Raw genomic sequence first — 27,666 nt, forward strand, 5'->3', positions numbered from 1 at the left:
ACTGCCATCACCTGTAACATCATTTAGACACCAGATTATCACATATTACAGATCGGTCAGATGCTCATTACAATAAAGTCTAAGTGCCAACATCTGAGTGGACATGATTCAGCTAATAACAAAAAAAGAGGAGAAATATGTTTAGGCTCACCATCTACTTCCATCCCTTGTGGAAGTTAACTGCTGTTGTAGATTAATGGTTGTCTCAGACCATCACCCCCTCTGGCCAGTTCAGCTCCTTGGCTCAGGGCATGTGTTACAGACGCTGTCCTATGCAATTACAATTAACCCACACAGCCCTTTGGTCTGGGGCTTGCTCTGCAAAGGTCTGACCGCGGGTTCATCGATTGAGACGTTGGCTTGTCAATGCCATCGAGCGCAGGAGAAAAGGTCTTACTGCTGAGCACACAGGGACACAGCGAGTGGCTTTTTTTCATCAGACAAAGAGAAGAGGGGAGGAGAAAGTTTGTCACAGTTCCCACATTTTTACATTGTGGTAAAACTCCATCATGTAGTACCGCAGTTGGGTTCGATGGTGAAAAAATTGAGCTTTTATCAGTCTATTTGTATCTGAGTCTGCCTTTTAAGGAGTTCTGCAATTTTGTCAGTACTGCGTCAGTTCTTAAGGCATTTTTTCTCTACCTAGCAGGTGCTGAATTCCTACCATGTGTGTCTGTCCTGCATTATTAGTATGATTGGATTTTCCTAATTAGTAATTTTGGGGGTAAAGCAGCAGTGTAATATGAAGTAAGCATTCAAATAGTCATTATAAATAGAAAGATATCTGTTGTGACATTTCCTTCAAACTTGTATAAAGTAATTGAAGTTTTTTTTTCTTCAATTTTCAGACAAGTATCTATTTCCTTGTTGGCTTTCTCAAACCCTTCAACCCTTGTACTTAGCAGAGCTGCACGATGTTTCTTTGATCTTGATCTCTGTGCGTGTTTGTGTGTGTATGTGTGTGTATAGTGACATCCCTCAGACAAGGAAAGTGTTTCAGAAAAGAGCTCGGGAGGCAGCATCTTCCCATTATGTACAGCTTCCTGTCTGCCTCCAGGCAAGCCTTTTAGTAGCTGATCTGTTTGAGTTCAACTTCAGAGAGACTTGTGTGGGTGAGGGGGGGCAAAACTGGATAGGATGGAGGAGGCGGGGGTGCAGTTTATTAATTTGAAAAATGCATAGAAATGAATATCACTTTCACGAAGTAAACGACAAGGAAATATTTCAACATGCTTTACTAACTAGTCCCAGAACAGCATGGAGAAAATGAGCTCATCTAGTGCAGTTGCTCCAGTGGAACCCTTTGTACACGACGTGGCCCATTATTCTGCTTTTCTGCACTTTCTCAAACGCTTTACGCCTAATTTGGCAAATTATAGGACAAAACCTGTGTGGCACTTACTGTTTAAAACAAACTTTAAAAAAAAATTTAGTACGGTCTTTTAATTTTGGCTTGTGCCACTGAATGAAGGAAAGAACAAAATTCATTTTTTTCCAAATGAGACCATCACGGGTCTTCAACAGTGGTTCAGTTTGCATGCTTGATAAAGATAAAGCCTGAAAGATATTTTCATACTCTTATGTTATGTGAAGTCTGCTGTGTGTTGCTGTCAGTTACCCTGCAGTCAGTGCACATCAGAGTTTGTAAAGCTGAGCAATCAGTGAGCGATACTGTACATCTTGTACATCTTGATGTGATTATGCCAGGGCACAGCCACAGAGATGCACTAGGGCAAGTTGGCTGCAGTGGCTTCCCTTCCCTATGGATGTAATTGGAGAGTGCTTATTCCTCTTTCTCTGGCAATCTCTGTGCTTCTTATTTACGCCTCTGTTTGTGACCAGCAACATTAAAACACACAACCATGATGGGATAAAAAACAATAGCAGGGAAATGTATGGCACAGTTGATCCCAAAATACTCACATTTCTATATTTAATCATCTTCATCATCATTTTTTTTTTCCAGAAGGTTGACTTCCGAGTAGTGAAACAGGTTTCCAAAGATATGACCCCCACTCCCCACAATACACAGCACTTCTACTATAACAATCTGATGTATTATTATTATTATTAATTTATAAATGATGTGTTAAAAATAGCCGCTGTGGTGGTAAACGTGACCTGAGCTGGATTGCCAGAGGCGATATGCAATGTGTGTACTGCTGTGGAACAAAGGCACATTTAAATGGAAATGCTGCAGTCAAGTGGGCTCCCTTATGTACGTTATGTATGTTCTTGTGTTTTTTATTCATTGTGTAATTGCAGTAGTTAAAATTCAGTGTTTTCTCCACCATAGAGTTAAACACATAAACTATTTTATCAGCATTATGTTTAAGTGTTTGTACACAGTCTTCCCCACTTCTACTAGATTTCCAGCACATACAGACATACAGATTTAGCACAACCTGATGAAATTTTAATATTGTCCAGCTTTCAACTCTCCAGCCTGCTGTGGGTATGATACGTTTGGCCAAATCCAGACACCATTTGAGCATGAATGGGCTCTGATATATACACTCTTCTGTCACCTTTCTAGGAAACACCTCTCTTACTGCCACCTCTGCCTTCAGGAATTAACACTTTTAATCCAGCCATGATCTTGCAGTGTAGAAGAGTTACACAGTACTTTTTTCTCTGACTCACCAGCACTAGTTGCTGTGGGCTATCTCTCATTTGGGTTCACAATCAGGCCCGGTCCCTTCAGTAACTGGATGATTTGACTTCCTGACTCTAGCAACAGAATTAACCACTGATAACGCTTTTCATACTCAACTATTTTTTCAGAATGCACTTTTTGGAGTAAGTAATACATCAGTATGTGTTACTAAGTAGAGCGTATGGTCTATAGCAGGGTTATCACATGCATGTGTATGAAGTTGACATAAGGGTAAAACTGCTTCTTCTGTATTTTTTATAGACTTTAGAGAGATTTCAGTGTTAGCTGATCTATTGGTTCAAAACTTTAGTTAACAGTGAGATTAAAATTAAATAAGTTAAAGATGAACCAGAAGATGCAACATAAAGACTTTTCTGTCAGTGCCACAGCTAGTCATTACACACAGGCATCCAACACTTATGCTAAATGCTAGCATACTTTAATTATGAAAGTTGAGCTAAGTCAGGCAGTATAGACCTAACATACTGAATCTTATTTGAGGCCACTGTGCAGAGGAAAACCCCATTTTACTAAAGTAAAACATTATTTTTTTCCTTTTTACATGGCAGTAGATCCATTTTAAATCACGTCTTTGCACTAAAAGATTTATGTGACCATGAACAGGATTAGATGGAAAATAAGAATGTCAAGTGAGTCGGCACGTTTTGTGCAGAAATATTAGACTGGCATTAGTAATACAAGATGACGGGTTGATTTTCTCCCTCCATTTGTTAGCATGGGGCAGAACACTGTGGAGAGAGAGGGCAAGGTGTTGTATGAGACAATGGGGGCCCAACCTTGAACCCAACATGACGATCTAGTTAGCCTGGACCCCATCACCATTTGTCACCAGTGATTGGACAATAACCAAAGACACATTGCTCACCTGTGAACAGACATTATGCTCCTTCTTCCCACTGACTGGATCGCACTTCCTGCAGCTCGTCTGTCCCCCCCTGTGCACATACCCCTCCACTCCGCTCAGTCTTGTCGTATATTTGGTACAGGGAGGGCTTGGCTGTCTGCCGCGTCGTGCCGTGCTGCTGCAGTCTTATCTGTTGACAATAATAGACTCAGAGGAGTTAGGAGAAAAGGAGAAGGAGCGAGGGGGGAAAGTGTATGTGGAGTGAATTGACGTGTGGAGTCCGGCCCAGCCAGGACCACTGTTAGTTTCCCAAGAGGGTCGTTGGTCTATCTAGCCCTGGAGATGTTATTTTGGGCAGCAAGGATTATTAAAGCATCCTCTGACTCACCCCTCAGCTTTTTTCATTACCTCCTCACTTTCCGTGTAGCCAGACAGCCGCGCATCGTCACCGCCTTTGATTTCAAATGCAGCTTGCTCACTAGAATGAAAAATGCATACTTAGCAGAACCAAGAAGACGTACGTGTGTGTGTGTGTGTGTGTGTGTGTGTGTGTGTGTGTGTGTGTGTGTGTGTGTGTGTGTGTGTGTGTGTGTGTGTGTGTGTGTGTGTGTGAGCGAGTGTTAGTGCGTGCAATTACTTGTGTGTCAGAGAGAGAGAAGGAGATTGGGAGACCATGGTTCTTAAGATTTTTTTTTTTCTTTTTTTCCCCAACGCAGAAATACAGCCCAGTGTGTGGTTACTGCTGGGTTATGAATAGCTTGACAAATCTCAATATGTTCTCTACACGCAGCGCTTTGTGAGAATGAACAATGACTGACAAGCACTGAGAAGTCAACATGCTGGAGCAACCGCAGCAAACAGGCAGGAAGGCAGGAAGGCAGGAAGGCAGGGTCTCCACGGATATTCCTTGTGTTTTACCTGCATGTTTGTGTGTATGTGGCTGCAATGCAGGATGATGCATTTGAATACTGCCTCCAAAGGTTTAACTTTTCACCTCGCAGTGCGACATCACTGTTGGGTGTGGTTACAGGTGCCTGGTGTTAAGTTACTCTTTAAAGATATCATATTATTATTCATATTATACCCCTTTCCCAGTTTAATATTTTCATTTTCGTGGCTACTTACAAACATTTGCATGCAGCTTTATGAGCCATGGATAAGGCCCCTCTGTGTCCTTCAGTCTGCTTTGTGTCTGCTCAGTGTCCCTCTCCTCTGATTGGCTGATTGGCTTCTGAGAGACACATGCTTAGGCAAACCACATGTAACAGATTGTAGCCTGCTGTAGGGAGGTAAAACCAGGGTTCAGTGTGAGAACCACTGCTAAATTGCAATGACCACTGCTGAGGATAATGTTATCCAACCTTTGGAAGGCTGTGCAATGTCAAATTTGTTTCCTAACATCCAACAACTGTGCAGCGGTGGCTCTGCGGCTGCCTCCTCTCTGCTCCGCTCTGCGTGTGTGTGTGTGTGAGCCCCGCCCTCAATGAAACACAGAGAGCAGAGGAGAGAAACTGGTGCGACTATAAATGACAGCAAAACACAGTAGAGGCTCTCATACTGAGCTTAAATAAAAGGAGTACAAAAATGAGGTAAATAACATCAATAAACATATTTTAAAAATATATTTCAGGAGGGGCAGGGGGTCATTTTGGTAGGAGAAACACTGAGTGTATAATTGTGCCATCACAAACTTACGAGGTCCAAATGGCTTATTTAAAGGCACAGTTTCTGTGACTGAGTGTTTTTATACTTCTACAGCAATTAAATAGCAGCAAGACCTGCTTTGTGTGTATGTCCCCTAAATATAATACACAGCTGGAGTCTGAGTTCTAACGGAAAAACATCAATCTGATGGCTTTGATGTTGAATTATTGGTACTTAAACTTAACGCTGCCACATGTTTAATTTATACAGTATGCAATGAGTTTCCTGCTGAAACAAACAAAATAGCCAGCATGGGATGAAAGGAAATTAAGGTAAAACTTGTGACCTGGGACGAGCTCCAGTGCTCCGTGATCCTGCACAGCATAAGCTTGTATAGATGAATACAGAATTTTCCAAGTTATTCAGCAGTGGTTTTTGAATGTATTTAGACCATGGCCTTTGAAAAATTCAGTGTATTGTTTTCCTCATCCTGCCCTCTCCAAACATCTGCTTCAGAGATACATCCAGTAGGCACACTTTATGACTCGCCTATTGAAGTGTCCCAGTAAGCCATGACAGTGTGACAGTGAGCCTCAAACTGAAGCAGTTACATGGAATTCAACCAATAATCTTTTCATTATTTGCTGTGACTGTGTCAACATGTCTACTATGAGACTCTACCTTCCTTCAGAAAGGCAAAAGCCTGTTTTTGTTAGCCAGATGTTGTCACATCCTGGTTTCTTTAGAAGGCTCAACTGGGATGATGATGTGTTTCATGTGGTAATGTAGTAGTAAGGTCTGGTCACAGATGAGCTGCAATTGCATGTATCTCCTCATAGGTTCAAATACTTGGTAATAAATGGTAATTACCCGCCAGTGCTGTGGTGCTGATTACTTACAGGCTGTCCAGAGGAGACCCCACCCCACCCTTCAACAGTTCTCTGTATTATAGTGTAGCTCAGTTCAACTCAAGCTGAAGTCAATAAGCATAATTACAAACAGTACTCCTGTTCTGCTTCAAATTTGCCCCAGTGAACAGACTGCTTCTCTGCTCCGCAGAGGTGTTTGCTTTATTAAATTCCAGCTGTGATGTGCATTTTTTAATGTGTCGGTGGTCTTCACAATATGATTTTAAAAAATGTACACATGCTCTGCTCCTCTAACCTTTCTCTGTAGGGAGGGGAAAAGCAAGCAGCGGCGTAGCAGTCCTGACTTGTAGCTAATCTTAATGGCATATTCTGTTGGGGCTTGGCCTACATAGAACGCTAGCGGTGCCTTTTCTTAAAAAGGAGACCTAACAGGCGGCGCAGTGCAGAAGATGTATTAACCACACAGAGTATAAACATACAGTAGCATGAACACACAAGGCACCGGTTGGCCTGCTAGTAGACAGGAAGGATGGAGTCTGTGTTCTTGCAGCCAATTAGTGAACGTTCTTACAGATCTGTCACACCTTTAGCTGCACTGATACATGCCTTCACAACTTTCTGTCCACAACTTTGTGTTTTAGTCTCACACTTTCCGCAGTGGAGGGAGATGACATGAGGGTGTGGCATGTGTCAGGTGTCAGGCATGTTTGTCTGTGTGTGGTGCATTTTTTTTTTGTTTTTTATTAAAAAGGAAATGTGTGAATTTCTGTCTGTCTTGTAAGCACAAAGTCACAGGTTTGCACATAGCAGCAGCCAGTGGGTTCAGTGAATTAGACTGACTGGCTACTTAAAAATGTCGTCAACACATTAATTCCATACTGTTTTGAGATACCAGTATAATATTTAAGCAAACAGGACCTAGATGACACAACAAAACTGGTGGCTTATAGCTCTAACACTCTGTAGTGCATTTTACAAGGTTTGATTTGGTGGTAAATTTCATGGATAACTTTGCTCCACAGTGTACTGCAATTCCTAATCCAGTCTTCAAGTAGCTGTTCACCTGTAATTTACTCGTCCAGCTTTACTCTTACAGCCTTCAACTATTTGCATTGTTGGTATGATCCTCAAAGCAGTAGAAGCAGATGTAGCTGAACAGTGTCAGCATCGAGTGTGAGCTGTTAAGTAGATCTGATGTGCAGGAGTGAAAATACAGAACGAAATCTTCACAGGACAGGTTGTACTTGAGGACTTAAGTGGGCGCACCACTTAATAGCACAGAGGGAGATTTTTCAGCACAGAAAAGGAACTGTGAGATTTTTTTCAGCTTATCAAAATGCAGCAATACAAACTGTCTATAGTGTGACTTGTCAGAATGTGGATCGACTCCTAAAGGTGGATATTGACTTCATTTCTACATGCTTTTCAAAACAGAGTGATGGCAGGTAGGGAGGGTCAAGGGGTAATGTTCTGTTGCAGCAGGCCATAGTAAAAAAAAAAAAGCTATGGTATGGGTAATGTGGTTGTAATTTAAATAAAAAATCTAAAAATGCAGCTAAATTCACCAATTCTATTCAGTCCATCTTATCTTGCCATGTCATCAATGCTGGTCTAGAAGTCATGCTCTTGTCTCTAAGGGTGGCAGTTAGATGCAAACTCAAAGCTACTTAAAGTCCCCCATCCCTGACTCTGCAGTGATAAAACGTCCCCACAGGTCTTTTTTTTCCATTTTCCTTCCCTCCAACCTCCACCCTAGGAAACGCTGTGTCAACAAGCCATCTCCAACCTGCCCTCCCCGATTCTACACTTGCGTCAGTCAGCTGTCACCACCGACCATCACAGAACAGAACGTCTTCCAGTCCAACCTCGGAGTCCGCTTCATGGGAGGGATAAGGCGAACAGGGGAGACAGGAGTAGGGAAAGTGATTGGAGGAACACAGTGACAGATGTGAAGTGAAGTGTCGAGGCAGAAGAGTGAAGAAGAGGAAGAAAAAAAAAAGAGATAGTAAGCCATAATACACACAGAGTAGACTTATCAAACCAGGTCACTGAAAACCCGCTACGTCACCGTGGTGCAGAACCATGAAAAAAAACTCTTTTATCCGTTTTGTAATGCACAGGGTAGAGAAATCTCTCTCTATATCCCTCTATCCTCCCTCTATTTTTCTCTCTCTCTTTCCCTTTCCTCTGTATTTGATTTGATGCCTGAAAATCTGTCCCGTGAAAAAAAAAAAAATGCATAAACCATGTAATTTGTTCAGTTTAAGGATCATAAGACCTCAGGCTGAATGAGATTAGGTGAGACCTCCTGCTCTGCTTGCGATTGGTGATAGATGTCAGCTCGTAATCAACCAAGGAATGTAATCCTTTCCTAGGCAGAGGACTGAGCGACCGGCGGGTTGGACGAGGTCGCTGCTCGACCTCCAGCCAGTCGCGGCAATCACATGATGACAGTGTTAAACCTGAAATTCGGCTTGCTTTCAGGCCGCCAGAAGCCACTGCAGCAGGGTCATAAACTGTGCCATCTACCCACATCCAGCAGTGTGCCGGGTTATTGCGGGTGCAGCAGATGTCAGAAACAAAGCCGGTCATGCTGACGCTACAGTATCATTTGGATATTACCAGTTGCAGTCGGATTGCTGAAGGGTTTTAACTCAGTTTGATGGTGCAGGGGGAACGGATTCTTTTACTACGACGGGGCATCCCAGACACACAGCGGCCTGGCTGAGTCAGTCGTGGAAGGCAGAGTGACGGTGCATCTGTAAATGGACCATTAGAGGCGGGGGGGTTTTTTCACCCCCCCTCGTCTCTTCTTCTCTGATTGCTTCTCAGTTGAGACACGCACATTCAGCTTGTTTTTCTCCTGCTCTCGCTTTCTTTCTGGTTATCTCATTTCAATAGAGACAGTTCCAGGATGTATTGTTGTCATTAGCAGGCCTAGATTCGCTCTTAAGAGGAGAGCTCTGCAACACGGCGCCACTCATTTGTTCTCATTTGATTTCTCTCCATTATCCGCAAAGTAGAGGTGGCACAATCCCCACGGGGGCAGCGTTGCATTTTCACCTTGATTGCTTTTGGCTTTCTTATTTAACATGTTTCTTCAGCAGCGAAAGAGGCAGAGCGGACCGAGCTGCTGTCACACAGTCACTCCGAAGAGCGCTGCCGCAAGACTGCTTTTGCCTCTGTGGTGTGCAGATCTTCCATAGTCTTCCAGAAATAAAACTGAGACATTTTTAGTGGTGAAGGAGAGAGGATTGGAGAAAAAACAAGGGCTTGGTCTCAGGCTGCCAGCCAGCACTGGTGCTAGGTAGTTTGGATTGGACGGGGCTGCTTTTGTGAACGGTGTGTGCACAGAAGGCAATGTGTTTGCGTGGAGCAGCCAGGCAGAGATTTGAACTGAGCTACATCCCAGGATCCAATCATTACTTTCAGTAAGGCCGATTATATTATTATTATATCATTATTCAGGCCGTATAAGCAGTGTGGATGTAAGATATGTGGTAATGTGTTTAAATTGTTTATGTGATAGTCTTACAGTTGAAGTTAATATTCTTCCAGTTATTTAAAACAGTTGCACATTTAAACTGCATATCTACTTTGTTATATAAGTTTTGCTTCCTCTAGATGTGTAGATTGCCAGCTGAGGTGTCCCATGTTTATAAAACATTATGAAACAGAATGAAAGGCAGCTTACATGTGTGTTGTGCAGCTGTGCAGCACAATCAGTGTTTTTGCTGTAACATCTACTGTACAGTTAGTTTCGTACAATGGTGCAGTTGTTTTCTTTGCCTCGGGGATCATTGTCAGAGCAGCATCAGAAAGCAAGCAGCGAGTTCATCATGGCGTTTAAGTTTTTACAGCATCACAAAGAGGTTAAAGTACAAGCTGTTATCTGTGAGATGCTGAACAAGAATATTGTGGTGACAGAGTGAGCGAGTGTGTGTGGGTCTAGGTGCCTACGCATGCAGCTGAGAGCATGAAACCGGCAACATCTGTGAAGGGTTCATCACTCACTGAAAGCTTCCTCATTGACTTTCAATTATTGATCTTTGTGGTTGTGGCATTTCTTTGGTTTTAAATGGAATATCAGCGTAACCTCTGGCAAATGGAAGGTCTGCATCGTCTAATTCACTAATTATACAATTCCTCAACTAAAAGGCAGATTTGTTTTTCTTATTATTATTTTGGATTATAAAACCTCTTTATCTAGGTTATCTCGTGTCTTTTTCAATACACAATCTGAGAGAATAGGGGAAGAGGAAAAGAAAATGGACCTCTGTCTTATTTTCACCCTGTCTCTAATTGAGATTGTTGGTGTTTTAGCAGTGGTAGAATAAATATTCAGATTTGTTATTTAAATGAAACCATTAGTACTGTAAAATTGCTGCATACAAATCTTCCAAGGTAAAAGTCAAGTATTATCAATGAAATGTACCTACATTTACTTAAAGATTCTTCAAAACTCACGCATCACGTTGTATGTGCTAATCATATACTTTTGTGTAAAATCTGAGTCTGTAAAGTAACCATTAGCACACTGTCACATAAATTTAGTAAAATAACAAGTACAATATTTTGCTCTAAATAGAAGATAAGATAGTAGAAATGGCGTATTGATAATATGTATATACTCTAAGTATACAGATGCATCAAATGGAAATAAGTACAAGTACCATATTAAAACCATTTGGAAGCAGTAATTGTACTTAAATACTTTCCATCACTGGTACTCAGGAGGTTGCTGAATGTGCTTCAAGTCTATTTTAATTTGTGTTTTTGGTATAAAAGAATTGACTTGACCTGATTTTTCCTCACATCAACAGCACACTGAATCATTCGTTATGCTATTTTATGTGCCTACTGCGACAATGAAAAAAAAGCTTATTTGAGTAGGAAAATACCTGTATTTGTATGTATGAATTAGAATAGTAATACATTGTGTTGATCAAATGCATTAGAACTGTTTTTCTTACCACAGATGGATTGATAATGTGATAAATAACATTGATCCCAGTATTGAGCAAATGATTGATTGATTCAGTCATTTTGGCCAATATTCTGCATGACTGGTAAGATCAACAACTGTGTTTGTGACAGAGAGACAGGGAAAGAGGTTGCTCAAGGCTTTAGATCATGGGCTCAGTATTAACACTGTACAGTAAATTAGTCACTAGTGTGTGTGTTGCAAACACAGATGTTCTGTGTCAATGAATGTGTGATGTGATAACCCCTTGCCCCCTCCTTTTTTTATTTTAACCCACATCAAATGTTAATGCTTTATGACCACAGGGGGCCTCCTGCTTTATCTCAGTCCTTTCATCCTACAGCTGAATATAGGGAGTGTAACGCACGCACACACACACACACACACACACACACACACACACACACACACACACACACACACACACACACACACACACACACACACACACACACACACACACACAAGAATGGCACAGTTGGACAATCTGGACCGTTTGCAGCTGAGGAACTGGGCTGTGGTTGATGATGCAGCTAGTCAGAACCCGTCAGTAGGTCAGAGGAGGAACGCCACAGACTTCTTATCACACCACATCGGAGGGAATTTCACCGATTGGTTTTTGGGTCCTGTTGCGGAAAATAACAGCACATAAAGGTTTTATCACGGCGAGCCTGTCAGGTCACTTCTAATCTTTTAGGGTCGCACTTTTTAATCTTTTGGGGCTATAGTGTAATCCCGTGATTTTTGTGAGCCATGGATTTGATACATTATGCCGCTTTTGATAAGGACAGTGTACTTTAAAAAGATGATTATAATATTGGAATTACCTCTAGTGTACTGGAGGTGTATAACACAGTGCTTAGATCAAAAACAGAAAGCGTGTTAACACAGCATCTTAGTGTTCTTTGTGTCTTTTCTGATTTACAATGAGATGGTTTTAACATCTGCAGGAGAGAAATGATGTGTACACTCTTTTTGCTCTGGATGTCAAACCATGATCCTTGTTCTCACTCAGATATCACAAATTACAGCCTTTACAACCAAAAGAACATCAGTGTCATAGGTGCGTGCATCTTTCTTTCACCGCCCTGCTGCCAATCATGTAGTGAGACCAACATCATCCCTCCCTGAACTGAATGTTATTGTCACCACCGTCCTTGTCTGTGACTGAATGAGGTCTCATGGTTCATGCTCTGTCACAGCAGAGGATATCTATAGCTCAGTACAGGACAACAGCAGTATCAGAGGCTGCAGCAGGAATGTACAGAGCAGCAGCACACTGTACCATGCAGGCAGTGATCATGCCTCTCTATTGTCCCACCTGTTCAGATGATGATTCACCACAGGCCCATCCACCTCCTGCGCTGCGGCTCGTTGCTGTGTCAGCATTGACATCACATACGCACCTTGCCATATTAGGGAGTGTGATGGAGGGAGTACGTCACTGTGTGCTTCGTGACTCAATCGTTGCAGCAGCCAGGCGTCTGAGCTGCATCACAATCCCATGGTGCTCCCATCCTGCTACTTCCCGCTGGAGCTTGACAAGCGTGACTGAATTTACCACACACACACATACACATACACACTACACAGCTAACTGGCTTCTTCTCCACTTGTTTTTTTCCTCATGATTCCTTTAATTCAAATGTATTTTTCCCTTTTCATGTTTGGTCTTTTCTCTCTATCTCCGTGTGTGTCGGTGATGATGAAATGTGAGATGAGCATAGTGTCATGGCAGAGGAGTGGAGAGCTCAGAGGTATCTGCAGAGAGGGCTATTACAGTAGCGGTGGCAGCTGGAGCAATGGGGGAATAATGCACAGTACAAAAATTTAGTGCTGCGCCACCGCTCTGTTGTACTCACTGAAGGCTGGTTTAGCGCCGACAGCATTAGCATCATGATGCAGATGCTGATGGAATGGAGCGCGGTTGCTATTGCTCTGTTTGGACAGGAAGGACATACAAGGCTAAACGGGAGCAGAGAAATGTGATACTTGTGTCAAGACGAGTTAGAGCTCGTCAAAGGACAGTTTGTTAATGTTTGTCGTAGTTGCCATGCGTACTATGTGCATGTTTGTGTTCCTGGTGTAAGATTTCAAGACCATATCCCTGAGGGGACATTATCCTGAAGCCCTGAGGACACACTGAGAGCATGAGTGAAGCATTTGTTTGGCAGCCAGTGCAGCGAACATAAAAAAACACACACAGATACAAACACATGCACATATATAACACGCACATCTCCATCATCATCAAGTCACTATAAAGAGATGTTTCTCATGTTCATCACACGATCCCACTCCCCCGACTCCACATTATTTCCCATCCAAGTCACGCCGCCCGTCCCCTACTCCAGCATATAATTTCTGCCGGTGCTTCACTTTGGATTTGTGAATGAAGCGCTGCTGAAGCGCTTAGAGTCCAGGAGCAGCTCATGAATAATGCATCATGTGTGTTTCTCCAGCCTCTTCTGAATCACTAGCGACGCAGCCTGTGGATGCTAAGGTGATAGCGGGCATTTGTTTTGATGTGAAACAGAGAGGAGAGGTCACTTGGCTGTATCATAGACATCAAGCGGCCTTTTTGTCTTCCTCTTTGTCAGTGCTAAGATTGCTGCAGTGTTTTTGTACCCAACTTCCCCAATAATCACTCAGAAGTCAACCAGTGTATGGCTATTGCTGTGACACCCCCCCCCCCCCCCCCCCCCGGATTTGCTGTGAATGAATTTATTCACAGATAGTGGTGACGTTTTCTTTAATTGTTAGGCTGTGGAGTCTATTCTCGTACAAATGTAGAAAGTATCATTTGAATCAGTGTTTTTGAGCTGTGTTAATGTATTGATTATCAGTAGTACTAGGTGTACCAGCAACCCTCTCACATTACAGGGAGTCATTTAATTTAACCATGATATTAAAAATAGAACTTTATTAGCTTTACAATGAAACATATCTGTGTATTAATTACTATGTAAAGCAGCATTAGTTCGTCTTTTGCACTCATGTGGGCAGATGAACAAGCTAGAAATACATCATTGACATTTTGTTGCTTTATAAGGTTGATATGGGGAAACATGTTGACAAAACTTGCTTTTTTACTTATCCTGCAGACACAGAGCATTCAATTGGAGTTGTGCTTGTGTCCATCTGATGCATTTTAGTCCAGTATTCTCTTTTTAGCTCTGTTTGACTGTTATGTTTATCAGCTAATGTACAGTGAATGTATCAGAACACAGCTGCCTGCTGTTGCTGGATATGACCCTGCTGATAGAGGAGAGGTGTGAGTGAACCAAGGCAGTAAAGTTGTCGACTGTGAAACCAAAACAATGAGCTAAAGTGCTACCTTTCACATAAGTACATAGTTGTTTGATCAATGTTTAATCTAAGAAATTTGATTGGTACTGTGATAAAAAAGCTGATAAAACCAATCAATTGCTACATGTTTGTTACACTTCTGCAAATTTAGGATTTTTCTGTAACTGGACCAAACAGTTGTGTTATTATGTCCATTTAGCTAAATCTTGCTTTGTTTTACTCTGATGCACATTTTGTACTGGGCTATAGCTCTCTAACAGCCCATTTTCTAACTGCACAGTACGGTAGTTCATGAACTACACACTGTGCTCATACATCATTCTGCCCCTTTCTTGGGCTGCCACTTCACTGTAGTGACATAATTCAGCATTTCACATAACACAAAACACACAAAAATCATCTTTACAAACATGTGCCTCACCACACTCATTCATTAAACTCAGACTAACCTGAATGGTCTGTGATCCAGCGGGCAGGGACCAAAGCTTCCCTCTGGTTCCACAAATCAGCCAATCATAAGTGAGGAGTCCTTACCTTGGCCACCGAGCAAGGGTGGCAGCAGTGATTTATGGAGCCCTTTGAAATTTATGGAAAGTTGTCACGTACAAAATTAAGGGGATGCTTCACAGAGCTTTTTCCTCACCAAAATGTCATTATTATTTTGGAGGAAAAGTGGGAGAAATGTAGGAGAAAAGTGGCTTATGAATAATTGATTCTGAACAATAGAATAAATGCATTAACGCACAGTTAGCCTCCTCCAGGCTTTTCATCCACTTCCTGGCTGGTTTCCTCTCTGACAATCAGACAATGATAGAATGATTGGCACCTAATTTTAGAAGTACGGGGCTCCTGGCTGTAACCATACTTGAAAATATCAATTTGAGCAAGTTATTTTCACATAATTTCCAACATAACTGCTCATTTCAAGATTCTTATAAACTATAAAAGAATTATTTGGACCATGAAATCATCTTAAAATAAAAAGTGTGAAGTATGATTTTAATAATGATTTCCATACATCTTTCTTTCAATTACCAAATGGGCTACAAATGCCATCTAAAATGAACGTATAGTTTGACATTAGATATTCTCACTAGAAGGAGTTTGTGGCGAGATAATAAATAGGCACCTTCTTAAGTTATTGTCTCTGTATCCCTTCATGTCCATTGTACTGTGCACACAGATACAATCTGTGAAACTCTGAATCATTTATCAGTGCACTACTCTCAGTACACAGCCTGGTTCCTCATCTCTCTCCCCTGCGCGCGCACACACGCACACACACACACACACACACACACACAGACTCAGACTCTCACACTCACACTATTAATTTAGAAATACAAATAGGTCATATCCAGGCAGGCTGTGTTGTTAATCTTGTGTCATCCTGTTGTTTATAATGCATTGCAAATGATGATGATTTAAGCACCTATATCAACAAAGTAATCAGATGCTATCAAAATGAATATGAAAGATTGCCCATAGCATTAAAAGAGTCAAACATTAGATACAACTTTGTCTCTGTGAAGACTGCCCAACCTACTAAATTAAATTAGATAATCAAACAGCAGCATTGCAAAAATGAAATATTACGTTACATGTCATCATGAATGGGCGAGCTCAAGAAGCTTTTCCTTGCACATATTACCTGTACAATCTAAAAAGAAACACGTTGATTGCATTGAAAATGTGCTAAAAGGAGAACATTAGACAGCCATGTTATAGAGCATGTAGTGTCTATTGCAGTGAGAGGAGGGAGTGGTGCTGATCCAGATAGATGCTTAGTCCTGTTTCTCTTTCTCTCTGTCTGTGTATGTGTGTGTTTGTGTGTGTGTGTGTGTGTGTGTGTGTGTGTGTGTGTGTGTGTGTGTGTGTTTGTGACAGAGATAGAGCAGGCTTTCATCAGGCTTTGACAGGGACTGAGGCCTACGCAGTGCAGGGCAAAGAGAAGTGAAGCTATAGACTACAGACTGAAGACTTCAGCATCAGTAGAGTAGCACAGAGATGTGATGGAGCGCTGGGGAGTCTCATGTGTGACTGATGCATCACATTTCCACCTACACACAAGCAATGTGCTATATGCTCACAAAATCCTCTATATTTGATGTGTATTAACATGCAAACTCAAACAGCTCTGCAGACAAAGGCATGGGCTAATAACATACACACAAGCCTATGTGGCCTACATTGAGATGACTGGTTGATCTGCTGCTGAAAGTTGTTTTTTTTTTCTTTCTCATCTTTTTTTTATTTATTTTTTCCACAACATAGTACATCTGTCCATTTGTATACAATATTAACAGTGGAAGCGTAATATGAACTCAACCCCCTTCCACCCTGTCGAGCCCTTATTCCCCATATAATGAAATCCTATATACATACCTAGTCACATTCATACATTCTGGTACACATAAATGCCCAAAGGTAAGAAATCTATATATATATATACATATACATGCATACATACATCTCATTAAATCAGGACACTAGCACACTGGAGCCGATTGACACATCTTTGCTGGAAGTAGTGGGGTGAGCAGGAATAAATTGAGAATAAAGAATTTATCTGTAATCAGTTGTCGAGGTGAATAAAATTTACATGGCATGTGAAAGCAGGTATGATTATGAGAGTGAGACCCTATTATGAAGAAAGACCTTGAAAGTGTTCGAGGAAAGGTCCCCACACATTCAAAAATTTTTTGTATGAGTTATGGACTGAGTAGCGGATCTTCTCCAGGCTCAGACAGGACATAATGTCCCCCAGCCATTGAGCATGGGTGGGCGGGGCAGCATCCTTCCATCTTAGTAATACTGCCCGTCTGGCAAGAAGAGAAGCAAACGACAGTGAACGGTGTTTATATGGAGTTAAAAGAGAATCATCTCTTCTGGTAATGCCAAAGAGAGCGATCAGAGGGTCAGGTGTAGGGTCAAGATTGAGGACTGTAGAAAGAGTTTGGAAAACCTCTCTCCAGAACTTTCCCAAACCTGGACATGACCAATACATATGAATAAGTGAGGCTTCATCTCCTTTACATTTATTACAGTGTGGACTAAAATCTGGATACATACGGGAAAGTTTCTCTTTTGATATGTGGGCCCTATGTACCACCTTAAATTGTAGCAGACAATGCTGGGCACGCTGAAAGTTGTTTTAAACTAATGATTTGACATACAGACCATATGTTAAAAGAATCAGAGAGCATCCAGTTCAAAGTGGACCAGCCTCTTCATTCTGCTCTTTTGTTCCTCTCTCTTTGATCTACAGGAAACGAAGCCCATCTGCATCCAGGGATCCAAACCAAAAATACGACCAAAGGGAGGGGGGCGACCACTCACAGTATGCCCCGACGGACGGCGGCATGCCCAGATCACCGTCCGACTATGGGGATGGGGACCCTCGGCGGGCTCCGCGGGGCCCTCACATGTACCCAGACGTGGATGCGGCACGGATGGGCTACCGGGACCGACGGGGCCCTGGACGCTGGCACTCCCAGGAATATCCGCTGGACCAGGAGCTAGATGGACCCCCCAGCGATTATGACCTACAGCGGCAGCGCCAGGAGGAGTTCCAGGCACGGTATCGTAGCGACCCCAACCTGGCGCGATATCCTGTTAAGCCGCAGCCCTATGAGGAGCAGATGAGGATGCATGCTGAGGTGGGCCGGCTGAGGCACGAGCGCCGCCATAGTGATGTCTCTCTAGCTTACACGGAGCAGGATGAACCTGGACCCATCCGGCTGTCCCGTCAGCATCTCACAGAGCGCCGGCCACCTATGGTGGGACAGCGCTCTTACTCTGTTGACCGCTCCTCCCCGGGGCCCATGGGTCCAGGCCTCGGGGGCCACAGAACCTCCAACCACAGTCCCCCGACGCCACACCGCAGCCCTGTGCTGGGTGACCGATCTGGGGACCTGCGGAGAGGAGACATGGGTGGAGGCGGGGATCCCATGAGGAGGCAGCAACACCACTTGGACCCCAGTTCAGCCGTTCGAAAGACCAAGAGGGAGAAGATGGAGAGCATGTTGAGGAACGACTCTCTCAGCTCAGACCAGTCGGAATCGGTGCGTCCGCCACCCCCCAAGCCCCACAAAACCAAAAAGGGAGGGAAGATGCGGCAGGTGTCACTGAGCAGCTCGGAGGAGGAACTGGCCACCACACCAGAGTACACCAGCTGCGAGGACGTGGAGATAGAGAGTGAGTCAGTCAGTGAGAAAGGTAGGGACTACACACCCCATCACTATCACTCACTCTGCTCTCTGTCTGCTACTTTCTCTGAGTAGAAATAGAATTATAAAACAAATGCAAACTTTCAGATCATTTTTTATCCATTTGTAAAGCTATACTTTTCTAGTGTTATAGACACAATGCTGTTTTAAAGACAGATTTGAATTATTGTTGCTGTCTCTAACTGATATTGATTTTTTATGCAGCTGTTGACTCAGATATAACCTTCAGATCCCCCAGTCTACAGTCTATATGTGTGCTTTCTGTGTATGTCTGGTTTTATGTGTATTTGTATATGTGCAGCTCATTATTTTCAGTTTTTCAAAAAGAGGAAAAACTATGAACTTATCAGTGTGTATTTAGATTAAAAAACTGTAGAAAATCTGTGACAGACATATCTGGTTCCAAAAATAAATAGAAATAGTGAAGCCAATTAAAGGAACCAGTTTTAGTCTTAACATGTTCTAGATTTGAAGTTAAATGTTATGATCAGCATTTCATTCGCTTTTTCTCGAAATTGCAATACAACCAACTGAAATTTTAAAATCACAGAGGGTGCAATATTTGTTAAAGGCAAAATATGCCATTTTTAAATTGAATATAGTTGTGCTGCAGAGATGTCCTGGCCTATACATCAAATTCTACAGACTTAAGAAAACACATTTGTTTAGTAAATATCCCCACAAAAATCCCACTTTAATGTTTTCAATGTTTTTCAATGGAAATAAGAATAACAATGTAAAATGATCTTTCCCTCCAATATTGCAGTCAAAATAATCAGTTAGATATTTATTCAAAATCGTTCAGCCATACTGTAAACTGAAACTTTACTGAATCATGTATGTAGAGCATTTATTAAAACTAATTTGCTTCTTTTATAAAATTCCAACATTTTCAGTAAAAATACGTAAAAACGGAAAATGATGAGCCTGATGTGCGAAGCATTTTATGTGTGTATCTGTGAATTTATTCTAACAGCTCCTGTGCCTTTGAGGAGGAGGTTTGTGTTTCAGTGTGGATGTATGTTTGTGTGTGTGTGTGTGTGTGTGTGTGTGTGTGTGTGTGTGTGTGTGGGGCTGCGGTTTGAAATGAATGTTACTCTTCTGCTTTCTAGGCCTCCTTCATTTGCTTGTGGCACATTTTGCCAGGTTTCTACCACAGTTGTTTCACATGATCAGTCTGATCTAATGGAGGGTGTTACATAACCGACAGACACAGGGAGGCAGGGGAGAGGTTGGGGGGGGCTGTGGGTGTCTAGTGAAACAAGGTGAGCTGAGTTAATAACAATCGTGGTGCATTTTATTGAGTAGTTTAATGTCATTACTGCTGCATATAAATGAATGGAGGTTATTAGCAAAAGGTAATGAAAGAGCAGAGGGTGACTGTATGTTTTCCTGCACCTCCGCTGTTAGCCTCGACTCCTTCACTTCCTTACTGCTGTGCTACCACTCATACCACGCTGATGAAGTTATTTCTGCTAAAGTGGCCTGTTATATAGTGGAGATAGGATTATGGGTCAATCCAATAGGGATGGAAGCAAAAACCGGTCATGGTTATGGGTGAATGGTGAGGGTTTATTACTGACCCATAAATAGTGTGCTAGTTAAAGGAATTTGCACTGCATGTTGTTGATTTTTAATTAGCTCTATCGTATCATTTCGAGAACTGTAAGTACCCAAAGCTGTCTAAACATTAAAGTAATAATGTGATTTATTTTCTTTAAACAGTGTATGTCGTCTCCCAGCTTAACTGAAGTGATATGCTAGGTATTGGCTCTGCCTGTTCTGTCCTACTGTTTAACTACAGGAAAGAAACAGACATCAGATCGCTCATGGCAAATGTCCTACCTGCTTGGAGACACAAGCATACTTGTGCAAGTGTATAAACAAACACTGGCAAGCAAACAGTCAGAGCGACTGAATTAAATGCCACTTTGCATAGAATCAACGTCAGAAGCGATTGTTAAGGCTGTTAGCTTCGTGACTGCTCCACCTGGTTGACAGTTGTCGTAATTGCAAATTGATTTTGTTGTCAAAGCTGTAATTACACAGGCCTTTACCTGAGAAATGTTAAAAGCAGCAAAGAGAAAGGAAGATGGTGGCGTGGTTGACAAGTGGAGAAATAAAAGATGGAGAGGATGAAAGTACAGTAGCACTTTGCTTTTTGTCAGCACCACCAGAGCAAAAGCACCTGCCACACGCCCAAAATGTTTAATCTAGAGGAGAGAATGGAGGAATTCAGTCGGTCTGCTCTGTTATGTAACTGTTCTCCTCACTGAGGGAAGCAGCTCAGCACTGGTGCTACATTATTGATGTGGGAGTTTCCAGGTTTCCAGGTGGCTATGCAACGAAAATAGGGAGAATAGCAGGCTGTTTTGAGGGTCAGAGTTTCTGTTGTTTGTGTCTGCGTCTGTCTGCCTCCTCCACAGGTCAGCCTGTGTAGGAGAGAAAGGATAAACAAAGGAAGGAGTTGAACTATTGCCCTGAATAAGTACAGCTTTCCATGCAAGCTACAGAACATCCTCTTACAGCTGATTATATGAAGGCTATCTTTGGTCTTTCTTTAGGTATAATTGGCAGTTTCATTCATCTGTGCCATAATTAAGGCTGCTGTGTGATACGGTGCATGCAGGGAGTCTGATAAATGGTTCAGAAAATTCCACTGAACCATTTATTTTAAACCAGAGTGTCCTTGTTTGCACTCCGTCAAAGTAGACTTAATTATGTAACTGACAGCAGACAGGCCATACAAACTCTAGGTCCCAGATTTGGATATGTGACATTCAGGAGTGTATTAATATAATCAATAAAAGTTTATATAATATAGAGAGATCTGCACTCCTAAAAGGTAACAGCTATGAAGATAGATGGCAGTGCATCAAGTTTACAAATGGAGCAAATTAAGCAAATTGACTGTAGAAATGGCACACTGTAGATGTATTTCAGCTCAACCAGACTGTGCAGGTGTTTGAAATGCTCAGGCACTGACCATGATTTACATCCAGTCCTCAGTCTAAAAAGCTGACCCCACGAAGGAATCTCCCTGCGTGTAATGTAACATGCAAACCGAGCACTCTTTTATTAGCAACTGCAGAGAGCATTTACCCTCACCAGGAGCAGAAAAAAATGCCAAAGCAGCTAAACAAAGAACAAGAAGTTGTAATTGCATGCACCAGAGTGGGAGAGAGATGGAAAAAGAGGACAGAAAGGATGTTTTGATCATATGTGTCCTGTTAGTGTCTCTGGGTTTTTGCACTCAGCTCGACTGGGTCAGGAGATGGGCGAGGGGGTCTATGTCATACTCTCAAATCTCCAAACCCCCCCCCCCCCCGAGGGCTTACGCTGAGGAAGGCAGAGAGTTTGATGGGATGAGAAGGAGGGGCATCCATAGTTGGGGAGGGGACTGGAGGAAAGAGGGCGTGCCAGCTTTAATAGGCCTGACTCGTGCCTGCAATAGCTGGAGACTGATTTACCATGATGGTGCTCTCCCTGTGTTTTCCTCTGTATTGATTCTCCTGACATGCAGTCTCATAATAGTGCCGAACAGACAGAAAAGGAGAGGCTGGCTATGGCTAACTACAGTGGAGAGGTGGGCATTGTGTAGTGACAGCCTAAGTGACATCCTCATTAATGGCTTTGAGGTTCAGTTGGGTTTGTAGTATGTGCTCTCCAGTCTTTCTTATTCATTAAACTTCTGTCCCTTAAAAGGTAATATAACTCTGTTTTGTACATAATACAAGTTAGTTAGGTCTTTTTATTTTAGACTGAGAGGCGATATTTTAAGATCTGCTTCCACTAGAGGTTTTCACCTTCTAGCGTGGTGGCTATGTTTAAACATACACACTGTTTCACCCCTGCCTCTTTTCTGCTCACGCCCCCTGAATTGTAGTAAAAACAGCATCAATAATTAATGATCCAATTAATAGTTTACACTGGTTTTTATTGAGCTGTCAAAGTGATGGAAAGCCTGCTGGTGGTGAACTCGGCCACTGCCTGCGCTCTGCCTTCGCCCTGAATCAGCACTTTTGCGGGGGCCTCGGAGCCAGGGCAAAACGGCAGGGCCGGGCGCAGACTGCTGATGCTCACAATTTATGGCCGTGATGAGTTTCCTGCTCCCTGAAAAACCACTCAGTGCCTCACTGGGGATCAGTGCCCAATTGTGGCGTGCCATTGTTAATAAAGCTCGGGGAAAGAAAAGGGAGAGGCTGTACGTGCCTTTTATGCCAGCGCCCACTCAGATTCTTTTTGACAGACGTCGGGGGTGGGCTGGGGAGAGGGCTGGTGATGGTGGAGGAGCGTGATGGGAGGAAGAACAAGCGCAGGTGGAGGAGAAACAGTGACGGAAATAATATTGAGATGTAGTATTCAAAGTGTAGTCTGTCCATATCTATATCAAATTAAGGTGATTTACTTGATATGCTTCTTCCCGTTGCAGATCATAAATACAGGCCCTGAGCTGTTTGGACTATCATGGTCACATTATGCAAGTGACTTGTTCAATGGAGAGTGTCTACTATGCTGAACTGCGCTCTGGTGTTTATGCTGCCGACAGAATAGCAGCTGGGAGGCAAAGAGGGTAATCACTGTTGTCAGCTGTTGGTTAGAGGGCCGCAGAGGGCAAAGCCTGTCTGGGGACATCCATAATGTTTTATCACAGTGCATAACTGTGTACAGTAAGTAGTTTTAGCACTCTGCTAGACTGATGGATGGATAGTGATAGCAGAGGGAGGGAGGGACACAGGAAAGTTTGTTTTGTTTGGCTCACACTGACCTTGCAACTTGGTCACAACTCTGAAGATGAAGAAAACTGTGGAAATGTCTTCAGACAGCATTTGACTCTGGCAGGAATATGTATTAATATTAATAAGCCAGTTAAAATAGCCAAGGGCAATGATGTTGTGGTCAGTTTAACTTTAACCCAAAGAAATGCAAGATTTATGCAATGGAATGATTCTAAAACTATATTAAAAATATAGTAAGATCATTTTAAAAAACTACTTACGTCCCAGTTTTATAAAATGATGCTAGAAGTTCACCAAGAAGAAATATATTTGTGTTTTATTGCAATATGGGTCATATTTTCATAGTTTTGGCCATCATTGCTAACAGTTATTTTCTTAGATATGGGAACACACTGACAACTCTAAAAATACGTCAGGCAGAGTAAGAAACACAACCAGACAGGTTTTTAACCAGCTGTCAGGTTAGCCAAGGTTATTTATAATAGAAAACAAAGCCAAATGATTAAGCTATTAATTGAACTGTCTATTTAAAACATAGATTTAATAGTTTACAGACCAAGTTACCTTTCATTAATAACACAGTTGTGTCCATAGCTGCAGCAAGTACATCAATTTCTTCTAGGCAGTTGCAATCTATGCAAGTCATTGCTGACATTTCCAGTGCTCTAACTTTCACTTTTACGTGCAAATAAAGAAGTTTAGACAATCTGGATAAAATTCTGGGTTATCCTGTACATTTACAACCTTTACTATATAACAACCTGTAAGCAATTCATTTAGTGAAATAATTGGTAGCGATGGACAACGCCTTAAAAATGAATCCCTGCTTGTTAAAAACTGGAATTAACTTTTAAAGGAATGTGTAGTATGTTTTCTATAGGTAGTGTGTTTCTGCATCAGTTGTGTGTATATTTTCACATTGTTAGAAGATTGGACACTGTGGCTACATTTATTCACAGTGGCACTATCTTTACCCAGCATTCCTCCTCCACGCGGCGTCTTTTTTCCTCTATATTGAAAATCCCTTCGTTTTTACCCTCGTGCGCTCCTGTGCCCCAGCCTCTCTTCCTCTTCATTCAGAAGCATATGCAGGTCTATTTTTATGCATTTCCATCAGAGTTCCCTAATTTCCCCGAGACTGTATCCTCAGCCAGATAATGCTTGAAGGAAGCCTGTCCTGTATAGATCCATTAGGTTGTACAGCTCTTTGCAGGGGAAGTGAAGTGTGGGGAATGTGATGTATATAGCCCAGAGGGTAGCACAGACACAGTGTTTTCAAGATGACCTTACCTGTGCTCATGGCCCCTAAGCCTCACTGCAACTACATACATTCACACAAGTACACATGTAGACCAACAGCTGCACATGTGCTAGTGAAAGACCCCCAACTGCTGATCTGTCTGTCAACACTAAATAGGGTTTCTGTATTGCTTAAATGACCCCACCTCGTCTTTTAAAAGTTTTCATGAGAGCAATTTAATTCAGTTTCTTAATTCACTCCATTACTGAATTGTAAAATGATTAGCCAGTATAAGGGAATAACATTTAAATTGGATAATAGGATGTTAAATGTACTTCACAGTAAGATCTCTGGACAAAGAAATCTCCAGTTTCACCCAAGTCAGTATCTCTCTGACCACTGAAAAGATTTCTCTGTAGGATTATTCTCTCGTTGGACAGCCTCAACCTTCAGTCCTCCTCCATACTACTCTCCACCGGGAATCTTAGCGCTACCTTTGGATTCAATATTTCTTCACTCTTTTTTTAATTAGCTTGGATTTTTAATCCTCTTAATCAAATTGAAAGAGCTCTCCATCTCTCTCCGCTCTGTGCATCCACACGGGAAAACAGGGTAAATCCTGTAGAATGACAAAGTTGGATCTGCTGACATACGTTTACACTAGATCAAATATTCACAGCCAGCCGATGTTTGTCTCATAAAATAATAGTGTCTCCTTTTTTTGGTTCTTCCTTGTGAGAGAAACATGGGGACGTGGTTTTACAACTGAAATGACTTGATTCCTCTTCTTCAGGGTAAAGAAGTAAAAAAAACATGTCCCAGAAACCTCCACCCTGTAATACCATTATAGCCACTTCCCCAGCCTGTATTTCTCAAGGCTGTGTGTCCACTGATGCTACTACAGAAGTTGTAATCAGAGACTCATCTTTAAAAGCTCTCCCTGGTGCACTTTAGATTGAGGTCAGTTAAGGCTGTGTGCCACTGCAATCTGAATCCCCAGTTAAACACATTAGAGAGACGCTCTGCTCCCTCCTACAGATCCAACTACTATACGATAAGATAGCTGCACACTAACTTTGTTTGAACCAAACGTGAGTTTTTGTCCATTTTAGTCCTGATTTAAGAGAATTCTGTTCTCTGTTGATGAAATAGATATATTTTGACAAAACATACTACTTGTAACATTTTGGAGACTTTGTGAAAATATCTTATGAGGTGCCAGTTTAACACACGTAAGACATTTCAATTAGAAACATTGAACTTCCTGTAGGTATGACTGAGTGTCCTGTTGTCCCTGTGATGGATTTTCAAGGTTGTTTTTTCTCCTATCACCCAATGAATGCTGGGATTGATAACATGTCTTGTAGGAAGGAAAAGGAAAAGAGGAGAAAACTATAATGTTCATGAATGCTGAAAGTAGGAGTGCTGCAGCTGAGAATGCAGGCTTGTGTTCTTTGCTCGCTGTACACTGCTGAGATGATCCAATCAATATTAGTCCTTAATGTTTTATCACCTGAGCTGTATTTTGTCTTTCTCCACAGGGGTCTAAGATTTGCACATGATAAGCACATTTAGAGTTTGAGCAGTATGTGTGACGACTGTTTGTGTATGTGTGTGTGTGCGTGTGGGTGTGGGTGCGTGTGCGTGCGCGTGCGTGTGTGTATATAAATGGATCTTGGGATGTCTTGTTAAGTACTGTATGTGTGTTCTGCGTGTGTCTGGCTGTTAATGTCTGTGTGCTGTGGCTCGTGGTGTCCTCACTGGTCCCTCTCGCTGTCCTCTCTCGTGTATGTGCGCCCCCTTCCCCCCCCACCTTACAGGAGATTTGGATGGCCATTGGTGGGACCATGCATCTTGGCATAGCAGCGAGGCCTCCCCAATGTCTTTGGTGAGACATGTGGAGCCCTGCCTTGATCCTCTCCCCCGTTCCCCCTTCCCTCTCTCCTGCCCCTTAACCCCCATCTCTCTCTCCCTCTCTCTCTGTCTCTCTGTCTCTCTCTCTCCCCCTTCCCCCCCATGTCCCCCCTTTCTCCCAGAGTCTTTTGTCATTTCATGTTTCCTTCGTTTTATTTACACCTTTGCATGTTGTTTTTCTGTTTTTCTTTCTGTTTTTTATCCCACACCTGTAGGGGACAGTCAAAGGGGAAAAAGAAAAACTATTGAGCAGGCATTTATGTCCGAGCCGACACACACCTTATCTGAGAGGCAAAAGAAAATGGTGCGCTTTGGGGGACACTCATTTGAAGAGGACTTGGCATGGTGTGAACCGCAGGTTAAAGACTCGGGAGTTGATACGTGCAGTAGCACTACCCTAAACGAGGAGCATAGCCATAGTGAGAAGGTACTGAGACAACCTAGCCTGCATTTTGTTATTATTATTATTTATGACCTACCCATCCAGTCTTTGTTTGCTCTCTGTCACTAAGTGTAAATAGGTGAGATGTTTGTTTTTTTGGATTTCATTTGACGTTGTATAAATTGATTTCTCTTGCGATTTCGTTCCTTTTTGTTTTCGGTTACTTTTGGCTCCACCTTTGCTCGGTGTTGCCGAAAAAAAGTCTTTCGGGGCCACCCTCTTTGCTTGCTACTTGTACTTGCTGTTTTGCTACCCAAACAGAAACTACACATCTTTACAGTAGTTGTAAACGAAGAGCATAGACACACAACCTCTCTGTTTGTCATGGCACACAGGAATGTGGGTCTCTCCTAGTTGCATGCTCGTTCTCCTCCGTATGTTGTGTTCTTGCTCTGCAGCAGTCCTGTTTAGTGCAGTAGGAACACTTTACTCAGGCCCGTCCCTCTCACTCTGCTGCCCTTCCCCACAGCACCCGGTCCAGAGAGAACCTGCCCCCCTGCCCAACTTTCCACTCACTTCTATATTAAAAACCCAAATGATTGTAAGCACACAAAGCAGGGAAGATTGGGTTTGTTTTTCACAAAAAGTTAAAAACGTTTGTTTTTCTTTTTTCCCTTCCACTGCCGCGTCTGTGACTTCACCCTATCTGTGTCTCATGGCTTCATTCTGTGCTGTCAGTTTTTCATCCTTTTCAATCTTTAAACATTGGTCTACCTCATTTGTTCTTATATCATAGATGATCTTTTTTCCCCTCTTTTTTTCGCTCCCTGCTTTC

The 27,666-nt window shown here is 42.4% G+C and overlaps 1 protein-coding gene across 2 annotated transcripts in view; it reads left to right on the plus strand.

Moving 5' to 3' along the window:
• Nucleotides 1-27,666, plus strand: part of rims2a (regulating synaptic membrane exocytosis 2a) — a 146,160-nt gene that overhangs the window by 55,690 nt on the left and 62,804 nt on the right. For both annotated transcript variants that reach the window (XM_053327475.1, XM_053327476.1), the window contains exons 7-8: nt 17,596-18,545; nt 26,665-26,876. In XM_053327475.1, the coding sequence (XP_053183450.1) occupies nt 17,596-18,545; nt 26,665-26,876 (1,162 nt within the window). The remainder of the gene's footprint in view (nt 1-17,595; nt 18,546-26,664; nt 26,877-27,666) is intronic.

Source organism: Scomber japonicus, chromosome 10 (assembly GCF_027409825.1).
Source record: "Scomber japonicus isolate fScoJap1 chromosome 10, fScoJap1.pri, whole genome shotgun sequence".
Classification (NCBI taxonomy): domain Eukaryota; kingdom Metazoa; phylum Chordata; class Actinopteri; order Scombriformes; family Scombridae; genus Scomber; species Scomber japonicus.